This window comes from Eschrichtius robustus, chromosome 1 (genome assembly GCF_028021215.1).
Source record: "Eschrichtius robustus isolate mEscRob2 chromosome 1, mEscRob2.pri, whole genome shotgun sequence".
Lineage (NCBI taxonomy): Eukaryota > Metazoa > Chordata > Mammalia > Artiodactyla > Eschrichtiidae > Eschrichtius > Eschrichtius robustus.
Window position 1 is genome coordinate 114,274,478 of NC_090824.1, and position 19,805 is coordinate 114,294,282.

Genomic DNA, 19,805 nt, shown 5'->3' on the forward strand with positions numbered 1-19,805 from the left:
CGACCGCTGCCAAGGTGTGTGCCCTCCCATTTTAAGGTGGGTCTTTTAAGGTGGAAAACTAGTTATGACATAATAGCTTAGGGTTGGTAAGCCCAGCAAGGTAAGGGTCTTAAAGCAAGTCCTGGTGAGCAAGCTGTTGACCTGAAACAAATAGACTGCCAGGTATTTCTCCAGCAAAGATGGGTTTATTTAGGATCAGCAGAGAATTGCAATTCAGGGTCTGCAACCATGGCGAGGTTGGACCACTCACCCTGGACCCTGAAACCCTCTAAGGACCCTTCCCCGGTTTCTTCTTTTTGAGACGGTATAGCGATTCTGTCAAGTTGGGGTTCTCCCTTGCTGCAGTAGGTCTAATAAACTTAGCACTGCTGGGTGGCAGGTGTTTCCGATGGTCTTGGCAGACAAGACAATGATCACTTACGATAGAGTGAGAAGTGCTGAGATACAGGTAGGTCTGTGAGAGGGACACCAAACCCACTTTGGCAACATGTGAGCTGATCTCAGAGGAGGAGTGAGAGCTGGCCACTCACTAAGGAAGGGGAGGACAGCAGAGCGAGCTGAGGTGAAGGCGCACCTGGGCAGTGAATGAAAGGTGTGCCTGGGTACAGAGTGAGGACTTTAGCCCGTAGGCAAGAGGGACCTGTGGAAAGCTTCTGAGAAGAATGACCAAATCAAGGGTATATTTTAGGAAAATCTGTCTGAGGTCAGTGCAGCTGTCCCTCAAGCAGACTCTGGATAGTTTCAAGTACAAAGGCTGGCCATGCATGAAGAAGAACACTGGGGTGCCTGGGGAAAGGAGTGGCGGCCAGAACTAGGGTTTTAAATTTTGTTGCTGCCAGTGTGTGTGAGGCTCGGGCTCTGGTGCAATTGGGAGGAAGGCAGTGGGGATCCAGGGCTCAAGGCCTCAAAGACCCAACTGATGGTATCGCAGAGCCCTGGAGCCAGCATGGTTCTGAGCAGCCATGGGGGACCCCCAAGGGTTAAGCCCTGGCAAGCAGAGCCTCCCTACGCCCCACCTTCCTGCTGCTCGAGGTGATAAGACAGTGTGGGAACTGGCTCTTGCAGTGTAAGTGCCCACAAGAGAGCCCTCTGTGGGTGGAGATTACTGATGGCTGAAGAAAGAAAACAGGAAGTAGGCCTTAAAGGACTGCCAGCATTCAGTGTACCCACTGACTGTGATGCACCTCTAGTTTCCACGTGCTGGTGGTCTCCTCTCATCCTCTCCCTCCTTCCCCCTCTCTTCCCTTCCCTCTTGCACGCTAGGCCTAGCACTTGTAAAAGAATCTTCTTTTTCTTGCAGGGAGGGGACATATTACAAGGAAAGAATCCATTCCCACCCTGGCCTTGCACCTGCTGGCCACACCGTCTTGGAGTGGGTTCCTGCCAGCAGTCTGGGAGGCCTAGGATCTTCTTGCAGCCAGGAGAGGCCCCTCCATGGAGAAAGAGCTGGCTGAGTTCCGGAGTTCTCAGGCTTCTTGGGTGTGGGCCCCAAGGCCCATCTCAAAGCCCCTACTTGCAGGCAGCTCTCAAATTTGGAGACTCTCCAGGCTGCAAAGCCCATGCAGCTGCCCATGGGACTCCCTCTGGCCACGACTTCCCTTAAGAGGCCTGTGTACATCTGACAAGAGGACTCAGGCTGGTAAAAGCAGCTTAGGAACACACAAGACTTGGATCGTGTCTTAATCTGAGAACTTGTATTTTGTGATGTGCTACAATTCCCTCCAGTCTCTGCTGGTCACACCCACTAGTGGATGTTCCACCCCACTCCTGTCCTAACATTTGCAAAGGGGCCAGTAATTGCCAATCTTTTTTGGGACATCAGGTCCAAACAAATGACCGCCTGAAATGATTCCCTCGGTCTAGCGCTTTAATGGGAATTTTCCATACCATACTCTTCAGTCAAAGAAATGAATAGTTTTTAAAAGTTAACAGTAAATTCATAATATTAAAAAAATATTTTAAATATTTGTGATCTTCATTACAATGTAAGTAAAAATAAATTTTATAAACCAAACATTCATTATGATAAATGCACTAAACAGATCCTCTAACTCATTGTCATTCATTTACTCTGGAATGTAGAGAATCTGTAGGTCTTATACCAGCTTCTTGAGGTTTTTGTTTTTCATCTTGGATCCCAGAGCTGGAAGGAAGCTTAGTTCATGAGTTCAGTGTTACCCAAACTAGGCTATGCATCTGAATCACCCATGAAGCTTTGTGTTAATATAAATAACCAAACAATAAGAGCTAATGTTTATTGATATTTACTAAGTATTTGAGATGAATCATCTCATTTAATCCTCAGAAAACCTCATGAGGGAGGAATTTACTACCATCCTCACTTGCAAGTGAGAAAAGCAAAACACAGAGAATAATAAAACCTTGTTTAGGATTCACCATCCAGAACAGGAGACTAAACATCCTCTGTTGCTTTGGCTTGCCCCTCAGGCCCAGAGACATCCGATCTGGCCACTGCAGCAGCTAGGGCAACAGCACTCTCTATTGCACAGGCCTGCAAGACTCCTGGTTGCAAATAACAGGTGTAAACGCTGCCCTCTAAGTCCGAACAGCCCTCCAGTCAGCAGTGAGACAATTGCCCATCCCCGGGTCTCCTTGCCGCTATCCTTGCCCCCCCCACCCCGCCCCTGCCACTGACATCAGTCAGCTGAAGCCAGAGTGGCCTTCAATCTGACTCAGTCTCCTCCTTCAAACAAACCCAATCTGCCCCGGCCCCAGCAATGGCTCCCTGCCATTTGTAGGGTCAGCCCCGCCACTCAGAGCACCCTGTGATCGGGCCCTGCCCACCTCTAGGGCCACCTGCCTCCTACAATGCTCCACTCCACCTCACTGGCAACACACTCGTCCTCCAGCGCGGCCCCTGCAGCACGTTTACGACCCCCCACTCCTGCTCTGAGCTCCCAGCCTCCCCTGCTACTCAGTCACCCCTGGTATCTGGCAATGTGGGTGGTGACATCTGTGCAGGTTTTCTGGAGAGATGTGACAGAGACACGACAGGATGCCTTAGGACTTGTGAGAGAAAACGTGGCCAAAGCGTTGAAGTTGGATTGTCTCCACTTTGGGGCTTGTTCAAAATAGGGCACAGATTTACTCTCTGATGCTTTTTCTTTTCGAATGTGTTAAAACGGGAGTGTAAAATAGGTACGATGAGGTGTGTCACGTGCACAACTCTGGAAGTCAGCACCCTGTGAAGTTTTACATACGGAAGCACCTTGGACCCACCTCTCTGACCCAGATAGGAATCTCCACCACCCCAGAAAGTTCCTTGACCCACTCCCACCCCCAGCAAGTCAATGAGAGGAGGAAGTTCAATATGGCATGGAGTTCATCTCATCTCTACCAACAGTCAGCAGCCCTGACTTTCCCCGTTTCTGATTGCATTAAAAATAATAATATAACCAGGAATTCCCTGGTGGTCTAGTGGTTAGGATTCGGCCCTTTCACTGCCGTGGCCTGGGTGCAATCCCTGGTAGGGGAATTGAGACCCCACAAGCTGAGTGGCACGCCACCCAAAATATATATATATATACACATATATACACATACACACAAACACACACATATATACACATAAACATATATACAGGTATACACACATATACACATACACACACATATATACACATATATAAACACATATACACACATATACACATACACACATATATACATACACACACATATACAAATATATAAACACATATACACACATATACACATACACACATATATACACATATATAAACACATATATACACATACACACACATATATACACATATACACATACACACATATATACACATATACACACATATACACATACACACACATATATACACATATATACACACATATATAAACACATATACACACATATACACATACACACACATATATACACATATATAAACACATATACACACACATACACATATATACACATATATACACACATATATAAACACATATACACACATATACACATACACACATATATACACATATATAAACACATATACACACACATACACATACCCACATATATACACATACATACACATATACACACATATATACAAATATATAAACACATATACACATATACACGTACATATATACACATATATAAACACATATATACACATACACACATATATACACACACATATATACACATATATACACACATATATAAACACATATACACACATATACACATACACACACATATATACACATATATAAACACATATACACACATATACACATACCCACATATATACACATACATACACATATACACACATATATACAAATATATAAACACATATACACACATACACACACATATATACACATATATAAACACATATATACACATACACACACATATATACACACACATATATACACATATATACAAATATATAAACACATATACACATACACACACACATATACACATACACACATACACATATACACACACACATATATACACATATATAAACACATATACACACATATACACATATACACACATATATACACACATATATACACATACACACATATATACACATACACACACATATAAACATATATACAAATACACACATATACACATATATATGAAAAACAACAGGAGCTTCCTCTTAGAGCCAGATGGAGTGCACACACCCTCCTGTGAAGAGGGACACCAGAACAGCTTCCTCGCCTGCACCTCCGCTTTAGTTCTCCACGACCAACCCCGCTCCCCAGCAGGCTGGCCCGTCATCACGCGTCCCCTTATTTACCTGCATGTCAGAGTTGGTAAAGCTGCAGGCCGACAGGTAGTTGGTGTGCATAGCAACAGACTTCTTTTTGGCAGCCATGTTTTCATTTTTGTCAAACGTCAGTGGATACACAGAACACTTATTATCCAAACCACTAGCATGGAAAGACAGAAGTGTCAAATGTTAATATAGGGCAGTAGAATATGTGTATGCTTTCTCATTCACACAAACTTTTCAAATTGTTTTCCTTTGGCAGTATCATATGTTGTAACCTTTCCCGCAGCTTTTACTTTGAAGATTTTCAAAGGTACAGTAAAATTGAAAGAGAAAATAGTACAGTGAACACCCAGATCTCTTCACATACGTTCACTAACTTAACATTTTGCCATATTTTTGGGAGCAAATTCTGAGCCATTTGAATACAAGTGGCAGACATGACACATTACATCTAAATACTTCAATTTGCAAATTTACATCTCCTAAAAATAAGAACATATTCTATAATCACTAACTCATTATCACGTCTGCGAAAACAAAAATTCCATAACACCGTTTAATAAGCCATCCATAGTCAATCTTTCCCAGCTGTCTCCAGGATCCAGGGCCCATTTAGAGCCACACATTACATTCTGTTTTTATATCTTTTTTAGAACTTTTAATGGAGAACAGACACATTTTTTTTGGTTGTTTATAATGAGAGAACTTAGGTCAGTTGTCCTACAGAATGTCACACAGTCTGGATTTGTCATGCTGTTTCTTAATGGTTATATTTAAGTATAACATTTTTTTATAAATTTATTTTATTTTACTTATTTTGGTTGCGTTGGGTCTTCATCGCTGCGCGTGGGCTTTCTCCAGTTGTGGCGAGCGGGGTATACTCTTTGTTGCGGTGTGTGGGCTTCTCATTGCAGTGGCTTCTCTTCGTTGCAGAGCATGGGCTCTAGGTGTATGGGCTTCAGTAGTTGTGGCACACAGGCTTCAGTTGTGGCACACGGGCTTCAGTTGTGGCTCGCAGGCTCTAGAGCACAGGCTCAGTAGTTGTGGCACACGGGCTTAGCTGCTCCGCGGCATGTGGGATCTTCCCGGACCAGGGTTCAAACCCGTGTCCCATGTATTGGTAGGCGGATTCTTAACCACTGCGCCACCAGGGAGGTCCCTCAAGTATAACATTTTTAGCAATAATATAAATGTGATATATAAAGGTGATATTGTGTATTTCTTTCTTACTGCTTCGCTTTAGGAGGCTTGCAATGCCTCTTGTCTCAAGACTGGTGATGCCAACTTTGATTACTTGGTCAAAGTGGGGACCACCAGATCTCTCCATGGTAAGGGTGATTTGCTTGTAATTACAAGCATATTTTGTTTTATTGCACTTTGCTTTATTGCATTTTTACAAATTGAACACTTGTGGCAACCTGGCATCAAGCAAGTCTATTGGTGTCATTTTTCCAACAGCATTTGCTCACTCTGTGTCACATTTTGGTAATTCTCACAATATTTCAAACTTTTTCATTATTGTTATGTTTGTTATGGTGATCTGTGATCAGTAATCTTTGCTGTTACTATTGTAATGGTTTTGAGGCGCCATGAACCGTGCCCATATAAGATGGTGAACTTAATCGATAAATGCTGTGTGTGTTCTGACTGCTCCAACTGACTGGCCATTCTTCTATCTCGCTCCCTCTCCCCAGGCCTCCCTGTTCCCTAAGGCACAACAATATTGAAATTAGGCCAATTAATAACCCTACAATAGCATCCAAGCGTTCAAGTGAAAGGAAGAGCTGCATGCCTCTCACTTTAAATAAAAAGCCAGAAATGATTAAGCTTAGTGAGGAAGGCATGTTGAAAGCCAAGACAGGCTGAAAGCTAGGCCTCCTGTGCCAAACAGCCAGGCTGTGAAAGCAAAGGAAAAGTTCTTGAAGGAAATTAAAATTGCCGCTCCAGGGAACACATGAATAAGAAAGCAGAACAGCCTCATTGCTGAAAGGAAGAAAGTGTTAGTGGTCTGGATAGATCAAACCAGCCACAACATCCCCTTAAGCCAAAGCCTAATCCAGAGCAAGGCCCTGACTCTCTTCAGTTCTATGAAGGCTGAGAGAGGTGAGGAAGCTGCAGAAGAAAAGTCTGAAGCTAGTAGAGGTGGTTCATGAGGTTTAAGAAAAGAAGCTGTTGTCCATAACATGAGTGCAAGGTGAAGCAGCAAGGACTGACGTAGAAGCTGCAGCAAGTTATCCTGAAGATCTAGCTAAGATAATTAATGAAGGCGGTACACTAAACAACAGATTTTTAATGTAGACAAATGAGCCTTATATTGGAAGAAAATGCTATCTAGGACTTTCATAGCTAGAGAGGAAAAGTCAACGTCTGGCTTCAAAGCTTCAAAAGGCAGGCTAACTCTCTTGTTAGGGGTCAATGCAGCTGGTGACTTTAAGTTGAAGCCAATGCTCATTTACCATTCCTCAAACCTTAGGACCCTTAAGAATTATGCTAAATCTACTCTGCCTGTGCTTTATAAGTGGAACAATAAATCCTGGGTGACAATACATCTGTTTACAACATGGTTTACTGAGTATTTTAATCCCACTGTTGAGAACTACTGCTCAGAAAAAAAGATTCCTTTCAAAATATTACTGCTCAAGGACAATGCACCCAGTCACCCAAGAGCTCTAATGGAGATGTACACAAGATTCATGCTGTTCTCATGCGTGTTAACACAACATCCATTCTGCAGCCCATGGTTCAAGGAGAAATTCTGATTTTCAAGTCATTCTTTAAGAAATACATTTCGTAAGGTTATAACTGCCATAGATAGGATTCCTCTGATGGATCTGGGCAGAGTAAGTTGAAAACCTTTGGAAAGGATTCCCCATTCTAGATGCCATTAAGACCATTTGTGATTCATGGGAAGAGGTCAAAATATCAACATTAATATGAGTTTGGAAGAAGTTGATTTCGACACTTGCGGATGACTTTGAAGGGTTTAAGACTTCAGTAAGGGGTTCAAGACTTCAGTGGAGGAAGTAACTGCAGATATGGTGAAAATAGCAAGAGAACTAGAATGAGAAGTGGAGCCTGAAGATGCGACTGAATTGCTGCAATCTCATGATAAAACCTGAACGAATGAGGAGTTGCTTCTTACAGATGAGCAATGAAAGTGGTTTCCTAAGATGGAATCAACTCCGTGAAGGTGGTTGAAATGACAACAAAGAATTTAGAATATTAATAGACTTAGTTGATAAAGCAGTGGCAAGTTTTGCGAGGATAGACTCCAATTTTGAAAGAAGTTCTACTGTGGCTATAATGCTATCAAACAGCACTGCACGTGACAGAGAAATTGTTTGTGAAAGGAAGACTCAATCGATACAACAAACTTCACTGCTGTCTTACTTTAAGAAATATCCACAGGCACCCCAGCCTTCAGCAACCACCATCCTGCTCAGTCAGCAGCCATCAACACTGAGGCAAGACCCTCCACCAGCAAAAAGATTAAGACTCATTGAAGGCTCAGTTGATGGTTAGTATTTTTTAGCAATAAAGCATTTTTTAATTAAGGTATATACATTTTTTTTTAAGACATAATGCTATTGCACACTTAGACTATAGTCTAGTGTAAACTTGACTTTTATACGTACTAGGAAACAAAAAAATTCGTGTGACTCACTTCATTGTGATATTTGCTCTATTACAATGGTCTGGAACCAAACCTGCAATATTTCCAAGGTATGCCTGTAATAATAATCTGTGGTGTGACACCTTTAGGTCATGTTAATATCCTGTTCCCAACAACCATCATATAATGGCTTTAGCATGATTATCCTTGATTGAATAAAATATTACTTTATGGTACAAAATGGCGATCCTCTAATTTGATAATTCCTTCTGCATTTATTAGCTGGTATTTTTCTGTAAAGACAAATCCAATCCCTCCTCCTCCCAGTATCACTGCACACCCATGGATTCTCTTTTCTCTTCAACTGGGTTATGATCCATTACTACCATTATTCCATGTGATGCTAAAATTATCCCAATTTGGAAAGTTGGCGGGGGGCCCTTCAAGCGGCTCCTGTTTATGTTTGATAAGATTCCATTAATATGAGTTGAGTGTTCCCTTGCTTTCTGGAACAAGAAAATATCCTAGGCTCACTTTACTCTTTTCCTGCCCTAGACCTACAATCAGTCTTACTCCAAGGAGCTCTGCTTCCATTTAGTGGGGAATGACATTAAGGAGGGGCACTCCCTTCTGAGGCCCCGGGGAACCTAGGGGACCCCTTTGCCTTTCCAACTGCTTGGAGGTGCAGGTGTAGACTTGGGTAGTCTCTTACCAGTAACTAGCTTTGGCAAGCATGTTTATAGATGGTGTGAGTGAGAATGATTTGCACTTGGCTGTGACAATGAACCAGCATGCTTCAGACTATGTATGGGCTTCCCTGACTCTCAAGGTGAAACATGTTCTCCTATTCTGAAGCTTCAGAGTAATTTCTGTAGCTCTGTCGGGATACTCACTCACACTTGGGTTTATTTGCATTGCTATGAGAAGCAGAAAGGTTTTGCAATGTGATGCATTTGGTATTGCATCTCTGCTTTAGTACCTAACTCATTTTGTGATCTTCGTTATGTTTTTTAGCCTCTCTAAGCCTCAGTGTTCTTAACTATAAAATGGAGTGGATCCCACCCACCTATCACAAGGCGCTGTTGTGAAGATAATATAGAGTTCAGAATGGCCCTTGACGCATGATAGAGGCTCAGTAAGTGGTCATTATTGTTATTTTTATATTCTTGCTTGGAGGCAGGTACTATGTTTTATTCATCTTTGAATTTCCCTAGGACACCCAGTCCAGTGTCTTGCACACAGGTGCTCATAGCAAGTGTACAATACCTGAATGAAGGCTTCTTGGTGATATGGCTTCAAATAAAAAATACACATATATGTATATAAAATCAACTGACACATTTTTTTGAGAAGGGAATTCTGTAAATACTGGTGGAGTTTTAGCTTTCAAGTTTGGAACCAACTGAGAGATAGACCCAGTAGTCAGGCAGATGAAGAGAAAAACACCCTGTTGTCACCTATAACGACATTTAGAGAATACGACATGGGTGTGGATCTGTGTGATAATGGAGTTACAGGGATGTCACAAAGCCATAGCTGGGAAGCACGATGTTAGATTATCATTGGAAACTCAAAACGAATCGCAGCATGGTCTGAGTAGGGCAGATGGTGCTTTTATCTAAGATGAGGACTCAGTCTTTCTCAGTTTAGTTTTTCTGCTCTCTCCTCATCCATGGGACTCCCGATATTTTAACAAGTGCTTTCCCAAATATTCACACCTTGAACTTCTCCTACTTTGGTTTTTATATCAGACTGTGAGACAGCCAGTGCAGGCCTTGACCATCCACCACATGCCAGGACCCGGGAAACAGAGATGACAGAGATTACGGCACCAGCCATTCCTCCACTCTGTACTCTCTCTGCACCAGGTGTCACCAAAAAAGCTGTCTACCTGAGCCTTGTAAAATTATTCTCACCCCTGACTGTCCCCCTGTCCTCCTGGAAATCCTTCCACTGGGTTTCATGTAGTGAGGGTTAAAATAAGAAACAGCCTACAGAATCATTTTCTGAACTACTGTTGAAGACATTGTGTGCTATATTATTATATTCATCATATATCACAGAAGGATATACCCAATGTATTCTTTTTGTAATTTGGTGCTAGACATCTGATATCTCAATAGCAAATATTGAGAAATTTATATAACCCATCCAACTCTATGCATTTGCTAGAATTAATGCCCAATTAAAAACATATTACCCAAGGGTTTTTTAAAATGTAGAGTATTTATCATTCTTACTGAGTACTGAAGAATTAACCTTACTTAATGGAAGGTCTGGCCTTTGCCCTTCGCTACTGGGAGGTGATCTCTAAGGCCCTGGAATGTCCTGCCTGTTGTGAGTGTCTTTGCCTGGGGTTTTGGCCACTGGACGGTCTAACACTGTGATTTGTGATGGAGGTTTTGGGACACATCCTGTGAGTTCTCACCTCTGAAGGAAGTAGAGACTAAAGATATTAACCTGACCTCCAGGAGAGAGGTCATAGAACAGTATTTTATGGCCAACAGGACATGTGAAACGCTGCTGTGTCACCCATACTTACCCGCATGCAATGGCACATCCCGATGGGGCATACGCACACGCCATCACCCACGTGCAGGGCATTGTGACCGCGTGCTCCTGCAACACATCACACCATGCAAGCAATGAACAAGGGCGCTTCTACACAAACGTCAGTTTTTACCAAGTAAAATCACTGAAGCGTCTACCAAATTACTTTCTAGCTTCAAAGGTCAGTGGTTTGGGCTGAGACTGATGAGGAGACTCAGATCCTCTATAATCAGCCAAACTTTATGTCATACATTCTAAAAGTTAAAAATCTCAACTAGCAAAAGAATATCCTTAACGTCTTACTTCTTTCTTACTGTTATACTCCCCCTGTTGTTCTGAATGAATATTGGGGCTCATTTTCTTTGAAAGATCTGTCTCAGTTTCATTTCACATACGTATATACTTCACCTTATTTACTCAGATTCCCTCTATTTTAAAAACGTGTTCTTGAATGACTTTTTACATGTATGTTACAAGTTTGTTTGCCTGTGAGTGAGTATACAAGAGCCTCTGTCCTCTGTGGGTCTTAAACCATTCCTGAGCAGGTAGGAATGGGGGTGGGCTTGGGAAGGGGGATTAGAGTTGTGCCCTGGGAGGAAAGGAAACCTGTAAAATGGAAGCATTCAGAGGAGGTGTAAGTCCTCGGCTCCTGGCTGGGGTCTGAGTCACCCGTATTCTCCTGCACGCATATAAGCAACCAAGGCATGATTCAAAAACTTCTGAGTCTGTGGCCCTATTTCCATGGGAGCCATGGGCCCTGGACCTGGTTCTAACACCAGTGAGATGTGCAGCCTCGCACAGGCTGGCCACTGTCTTACCTCGTTCTCCTTCTCCGTCTGGGAAGGGAGAGGATGGGACCAGATGGTTTGTAAAGTACATTCAAGTGCTGGTCTTCTTGCCTGTTATGATTCTCTGTGTTTTTGTGGGGAGACATGGGCCCTGATACTGCCTGTCAAAGTTCTTTGTCACTCACGGAGTAGTGGCCCTTCAGACACCATGAATAACCTACTTCCACGAACGAGTGGCCACTCTCAGCACAGGGCATCCTGGCCCCTTTGCTGACAAGTGATAACCATGGCCCTGCCAGGGACCACAAGTGGCAACCCCATGGCTCCCCAGGCATCAGGCAGCGTGTGCTCTATGCCATGCTAAGGCATAGACACAAGCAGCCCCCTACCCCCACCCCTGAAGATGCGGAGGAGTTCTGGAGAGGCAGAGTGATGTATAGGAAAGCCCTCTGCAAATTGTTACATTGTCATTTTTATTATTCCCCAGGGGCCTGACCATTCCGGACTCTGCTCTACAAGATGGTTCTGGGCCCCCTTGAGCAGGTTGTGTAATAACTGCCTATTATGACATTTACTGAACACGTTCAATAATGCAGAATAAGGACGCTGTCCAATTTGAGACAGATATAGGTTCCTTTTTTATACAGTGAAAAGGAAGACTTTCTTTCTAAGTAAACACTGGAGTCCACATTTAATATACAGTACTTGTTACTGCAAATGCCAACACGATGCAGGCATGCAAGCGCACCTACACATAGATTCTGGCCTTTCTGTTTCATTATAAGTCTAAACTTAGGTCTCATTTGGAGCAGTACATGCCTACGCCAGACTTGCAAGGGGCTGAGACGCCACAGTATCCCTGTGAAGGGCAGTTTAATCCCACTGAAGTCTCAGCTCCCCACCCACTGTTTGCTCAAGTCCACGTGCTATGGAGTCTAGTCGAAGACAGAGAGGGGAGAGGAAACTGGGGGTTGGGTACCTCTTATCATCAGCCAGAAGAAAAATCCTAAATGCAGTAGTAGCATGCGTGAATGTGACAAGTTTCGGGGCCATGCCCTTTCCTGTTTCCGTATCAGCACCTTCTATGTTAGCCCTGCATGCTCTTCTCTGGGCGAGGGGTTCGGCTCAAGAGAGGAGTGAACGCTACAGTGGGCTGCTGAACCATCCGAACACAGGTGGGCTTTCATGGGGTTTGCACCCCCAAATAGGCTCCTGAAGGGCAGGGCGACCAGTAGTGGGGTGCTTGGAGAGGACGAGGACAGGGCTGGGGTTCTGAAGTGACTCAATCCACCAGGGACAATGCCTTACCTTGTTAGTAGTGAAGGAGTCCCACACGATCACCTTCCCATCCTGGAGGGAAATGAGTAAACAGCTGAACAAACTAGAGGTCACCACTGGGGAGATGGAAGGTGGGGAGGGACAATATAGGGGTAGGGGATGAAGAGGTACAAATTGTTATGTACAACATAAGCTACAGGGATATGTTGTACAACACAGGGAATATAGCCAATGTTTTATAATAACTATAAATGGAGTACATAACCTTTAAAACTTGTGAGTCACTATATTGTACACCTGTAACATATAATATTGTATATCAACTACACTTGAAGAAAAACAAAAAAGAGTAAACAGTTCAAAAATTGTCAACAAGCCCTAACACGTTAACTGCTGAGAACCTCATGGAAAGCCAAGTCCAGCTGGGCAGTACCAAGTGGAAAGCCAGAGCAAGTATCTGCACAATCAAGACCCTCCAACCCATCCTTGAAGAAATGGGAGTAGGTGGCAACAGCACTTTCCAGCCTGATGCAAGCCTCAGTTCTCAACCTTGCATTCCTTGTGTAGATACAATGACAGAAAGCAACACTCAGACACTTCTTTTATGCCAATTATAAACCAAGCACAAACTGTTGGTAAACTGTCATCACCATCGTACCCCAAATGCCAGTAAGTTATACAGGGAAAAGGTAAAGCTGAAATTACCTTCAGATGCCTGACAGTAACTAATGGTCCTTCTCCTCCCCCTCCTCCCACCCCACCTCCCCAGCCTGTCCTCCCTACCGTTCGCCTTTGAGTCCACATTCCCTGCAGGACCATGTAAGAGCCCCACCCCACTCTTCGCCCCCCTCCCTGTGTGGAAGCTGTGGAGGGGGTCTGGGTGGGCCTGACATCAGTCTGACTCCCCCGGGTGCTCACGGACATCACCATGGGACTCGTACCTATGACGGTGGGGACCCCCGTGGGCAGCTGTTCCGGAAACAAAGAGCACTCCCCGTGGAGGGTGAGCTCTGGGCGATGCCACAGACAACACGGCCACTTTCACTGCAATCGCTCTGCAGCCCCAGTAGGGGGTGTGGGGAGGGGCTATGATGCCATCCGTTTGCAACACAAACCCATCAGAGAGAAACCCACGTAAGCCCCGGTCGCTGCAGCGCAGTCATCTACACAGCACGTGGTGTAAGGGTTGTCTGGGCCCCCAGGCTCCCACTGGCAGTGGAGGAGGATGGCTGAGCCGACTTCCTTCAGCACGTGGGTCCCCCCCACATCCTCAGGGATGGAGAATCTGCAGCCTCTACCGCAGGCTTGATTTTTTTTTAATCGCTCAAGCCATCTGGAGCCAGATCTGGTGAGTGAGGTAGATGCCACTTAGGGGCACCAGCAAGGTCTGAGTAACTAAAGTGACACAGCTGCTTGCTTCACTTGATCTGATGGAAGATTTCCATATTCACGCTGCATGGGGTTGAGAGGCAGTGATCAAAGGCAAAGTCGGCGGTTTGGGGCCTTTTAAGACTCCTGAGCACATCTGTGCTTCTAATTTTTCTGACTAAACGCCCATACATGCTGTGTGGGTGAATCAGATAACAGAGTAGAGGGCTGCGGCGGGGCGGGGGGTAGAGACTCAGTGTATCACCCAAGTCAGCGTTCCCTTCACAGGCTTCCTCCACCGCACAGCCCGCCTGCCTGGCTCCACCGCCCACCTACTGTGTGCTCTGGAGAGAGAAAGGCAACCAAGAAGCTAAAAGCAGTCTCATAACTAAATGTGGTCCCTCCATGAGCACAGACATTTACACCAGGGGCCTACGTACCTGGAGAGACTGTGCCTCCACCCCAAACCCCAACCCACACAGTCAGGCAGATTGATTTCCTGCCTTTTAAGGGAGAAAGGCTGCTCTGAGTCACTCAAAGTCTGTTCCAGAGCCCTTCTGCTGTTTCCCACCTTCCTCCCTTCCCCCACCCACCTCTCCCACTCCCTCTGCAGTAGAGGTGGATGGATGGAGTCAGTCAGCAGTGCTGAAACATCCCTCCTGCCCTCCCACCCTCTCTAGTAAGAGTGGTACACGAGTGACAGAAAGTCCAACATATGGCATCCTTTTAAGGATAAAAAAAAAAGTCTAAAAGGCTAGGCGGCAACACGTACATCTCAACAACCACTGTGTAAAAAGGAGCCTTTGGAAAAAAAAGTCTAGAAAGAGGTGCTCTAAGATAATAATGATTGTAACAGGGTGGTAGGGGTAAAAAACCTTTTCTTTCTTTTTTCCAGTTAAATACATAACTGATACATTAAATTTTTTATGAACATAAAAAAAAGCAAGTGCAATGTGATATACTACATTTGTAGGTAATACAGGAGATTAATAACACCTGTCCTATCAAACATAGTACCGACAGAGATATTAGAACTCATGGATTATTTAGAATATGTACAGTTTTGATACTTAAAAGGGTTATAAATAAAAACCAAATTTTCCTTTGAAAAAGCTGGACTAAAGGCAAAGGCAGGGGTCGGGGGGGCTAAACTGGCCATAAAAATATATGACTTCAGTTTATGGTTTCATGTTCAACGAATGTAACATCAAAATAGACATAAAAAGCACTAAGCAGTGGTAGCTAGCCTCCTGAAAGACATGTCCTTGTCCAGGCCCCTCCTTCATTATATCGGTGTTGGTCTGTGTGACCAGTGGAATGCAGAAGAAGGGAAGGAATGTCACTTCTGAGGCCAGGTCATCAAAGACAGCACGGCTTCTGCCTTTGTCTCCCTCTCCTGCTCTGGGGGAGGCCAGCTACCGTGTCGCGAGCAGCCCAATGGAACGGTCCACACGGTGAGGAGCTAAGGCCTCCAGCCAAGAGCCAAGTGAGTGAGCCATTTTGGAAGTGAGCTTCTGCCTTAGCCAAGCTGTCAAATGACTGCATCCCTGACCAACATCTTGACTGCAACCTTGTGAGACACCCTGAGCCAGAACTATCCTTCTGAGCTGCTCCTGATTCCTCACTCTCAGAAACCATGTAAGATATGAAATAGTCACTGTGTAAGCTGTTCAACTTGGGGGTAATTTGTTATGTAGCAGTTTAATAACTGATACATAAGATGTAAAATAAACCATGTCAACTGTATAAAACGAATGAAAAAATTATACTTCACAAAATACACAGTTTAAATTTGTTCTTTAAGGCATAAAAACTGCTAAACTCTTAAACTGAAAGAAGCCACAGTGGCACTTCAACCACTTACGCCTTCAACTTGGAGGAAAAAAAAACCCTAATTTAAAAATGGTTTCACTTACAAATAAGACCTTGAAATATGCTCAGGAAGAAAATGTTTGAATGGTTTGTCAAATAGAGTTTATAATATTTCAGTTATTACTAATTCCAAATCTACCCAAATTAGTGAAGTTTTCAAGTACGCCAGAGAATTCTTAACGGGGTAACTCGTGTCCTTTGGCGCACAGGCAGAGACATAACATTCGGAGAGGGTCTTTTGAAAAGGACGGCTCTTTCCCTTCAGCTTACAATCAGAAACGTGCCCACCATCACCCGACAGGTGTGACGTACCTGCGAGGAGCTCACGATCCTCCTCTTATCCTTGCACCAGTCCATGCACAGAACCTTGTTCCCATGGCCTTTGAGGGTCCTTCTGGTCTTCATGACAAACTGCCCCAGGGCCTCCACGCGCTCGGCCACCTGGTGCACTGCAAGGACAAGACACGCTCAATCCCGGGACCAAGGACCAGGTCTGAGCCACAAGCTGGCACAGGGGAGCCGTCGGTGCTTCATTCTCCTGCGCTTTACCCCATTGCCCTCACGATGCTCTCTCTTTCAAGCTCACGAGAAGGTAGAGACACGCCGTCATTCTCTCTGTGTTTAAGACCCTATATTTATAACTTATATAATACTGTGCATCAACTATACTTCAATAAAAAATGACCCTGTTTTTCAAAGCACTTCCATATATGCACGCTGAGGGATGAAGGACAGGACTGCCTCATATTTGCAAAACTCTACATAGAACTCTCCCACTGAAGGGCCACAGCTCTGCAAGGCGGGCAGGTAGGCAGTGCAGTGAGATCGCTACTCCCTTTGAATGGGTGAAGAGACTGAGGCTTACAGAGGTTATCCGGCTAATACGAGTTCATACAACTGACCAGGAGCAAAGTGGGGGCTTCTGGTTCTTTCACCTACTACTTTCCAGTCACAAGGACAAGTGACTTTACAGAAACTGTCCTATCAGGTGCCAGGACGTGCACCACCTGCTCAACAGCAGGCCCTGTGTTTCCTCACTGGTCCCCCCCATGCCTGGCACGGGTCTGGGACATGGTAATTGCCCGACCCACGTGCTGCAGGAAAGAGCGAATTGACTGACCCTCCAAACAGTACACTGTGGATTTACTGAAAACTCACAGTGCCGGCAGAGATCAATGCAACATTCCACAAGTCTGAACACATGATCTGCAGAAGGTACGTACATCAGGAAGGCGCTCCAAAAATCAATCTCTCAGGGGCTGGGACCACAGCCTCTTTCCTGAGGCCAAGGGAGAGCTTTTGGGGGGCTTTTGGAGAGGCTGTCAGAGGGAGACGAGTTCACGCGAAGGAGCAGAAAGGGCCCCCGAAACCATTCAGTCCATGCCGTCATTGTGCAGGTGAGGAAACTGAGGTGGGGGTCATGTGGCTTCTGTCCCCTTGTGCGGCGCCACTCCCTTTCAGGTTAGAGGCTGCGCCGGGCTCCTAACCCCACCTCTGCTTCTCCTTCCTCTAAACCTCTCAGCTGGGCCTTTTTCTGGGCAGGTAGGGAGGAGGGAAGGGGGCATTCTAGGCCAGGGGACAGCCCCAGGAAAGGTGTGGTGTCTTGTCTTGGTACAGACAGAACATCAGGGGAGGAGGGAGGCAAGGCACCGGCTCTGGCCTTCCCAGGGAGCTGCTGGTGCTGGCGGGGGAAGTGCCCACCTGCCTCACTTGACGCCTGGGCTGAGGGGTTGACTCTGTGCTTTAACCCTTGTGACAACAGTGCCCCTTCTCAGGAAATCCTTCCTTCCTTCTTCCCTCGCCTCTTCCCTTCCTTCTCTTTAAACACGTCGGTGTGTATTTCCTAAAAACAAGGAATTCTCTTGCATAACCACAGTGTAACTATCAAAGTCAGAGAACTGACACTGAAGCAATATGATGTCTAATCTATAGACCTTATTGAGATGCTCTCCATTGACCCAACAATATCTTTAGAGCAAAAGAAAACCTAAGATCACGTGTTGCAGTCACTGGTCACTCTCTTTCATCTCTAGTTATTTTGTTCCCCAACCTGGGCTTGTCTGATGCTTCCTCAAGATTAGCTTTGGGTAATGCACGTTTGGCAAGAACACCACAGACTAGCGCTGAGGTCCTGCCCCGAACACCTGTCCTGTCAGGAGGCACCTGCTGCCCGCTGGTCCCATCACCAGCAATGTTTACTCGGATCATTTGGTCAAGGTGGCGTCTGCTAGGGTTCTCCACCGTACAGTTACCATTTTGCCTTTTGTCATGAAAAAGTACTTTGTGGGGATGTACTCTGAGAGTACATAAACATCACAACACTCCTCAAACTTGAATACCCTACTTTTAACATCCATTAATGATTCTTGCCTGAACCAATTGTTATGATGGTTGGTAAGTAGTGACTTTTCTAATTCCATCATTCCTTCTGCATTTTTTAGTTGACTTTCTAATATAAAGAGGAGTGTTCCTTCTTCCCCAATGTATTTATTCATTCATTTACATTAGTAGGGACTCATGGATTCTCACTTTATTCAAGAAGTTATAATCCTTTACTACTATTTATTTTGATGTCCAACTCGTCCCTGATTTGCTCGGTGGGAGCCCTATCAGGCAGGCTCCCGAGACCTTCCGACATTTCCCCATCACCCTCGGAGCACATCTTCCTGCGGGCTCATGTTCCCTCCATGCCCTAGCCCTGGAAGCAGGCATTTATTTCTCCAAGAAGTCTTGGTTTCTTTTAGTCGCCCCATTTCTTTGTGATGAAATAAAAATGAGTGAACAGGTTAAAAGTCTCTGTGAAAACCCACGCTGTAAAAAGTACTTGCTAAACTATAAAGTGCTACACGAATGTGCAATTATTATGCCATCGCTTCTGCGAAGACACTGCATTCTTTATTGCCACCAACAGCACATTAGTCTTTTATGGAAACATTCTTCACAAAAACATATTGAATGCAATTTAAAAACAGACTGAATTTTTCTAATTTCTTATAGGCCTTTTACACAAGCCTATACCAGCCCAGAGCTGTGAGCATATTCTAGTCAGTATTTTACTTTGAAACTTCATATCAATATTAGTGCTACTTCCCCCAGTTCAGCATTAGGACAATCATAGCCATTTAATGTCACTCTTACCAAAAAAAAAAAAAGATGACTCACCAACCAAAATAGGGCCTCCTTACAAAGCATGAATTTGAGCACATCCCAACTATTAATTATTTTTCTCACTGCATTTTCTCTTCCCATATATAGATTCACTCCCAACCTACTCTAACCTGTTTCTATCTGCCAAACCTCACATCTGCTGAATTAAAGAGTTTTTAAAAAATTTTAAATACCAGAAAGTAAAAACAAAACCCAAAAAACTGGAAACGAGTGGAATATGCTCTTGTAAATCATTTGTGGGAGCTTGGTTCAGGACAGATGTGGTTTCTCCTTTGCCTTCTGACGAACCACGTCTTCAGGATTTAACTTTTTCTTTTTTAAAAAAAGAAATGGGGCTTCCCTGGTGGTGCAGTGGTTGAGAGTCTGCCTGCTAAT

The 19,805-nt window shown here is 44.4% G+C and overlaps 1 protein-coding gene across 1 annotated transcript in view; it reads right to left on the reverse strand.

Moving 5' to 3' along the window:
• GNB5 (G protein subunit beta 5) overlaps window positions 1-19,805 on the reverse strand; it is a 43,732-nt gene that overhangs the window by 13,634 nt on the left and 10,293 nt on the right. The window contains exons 2-5 of the mRNA XM_068551724.1: window positions 16,575-16,711; window positions 13,053-13,094; window positions 10,949-11,025; window positions 4,818-4,950 (exon numbers count right to left, since the gene is read on the reverse strand). Coding sequence (XP_068407825.1) covers window positions 4,818-4,950; window positions 10,949-11,025; window positions 13,053-13,094; window positions 16,575-16,711 — 389 coding nt within the window. The remainder of the gene's footprint in view (window positions 1-4,817; window positions 4,951-10,948; window positions 11,026-13,052; window positions 13,095-16,574; window positions 16,712-19,805) is intronic.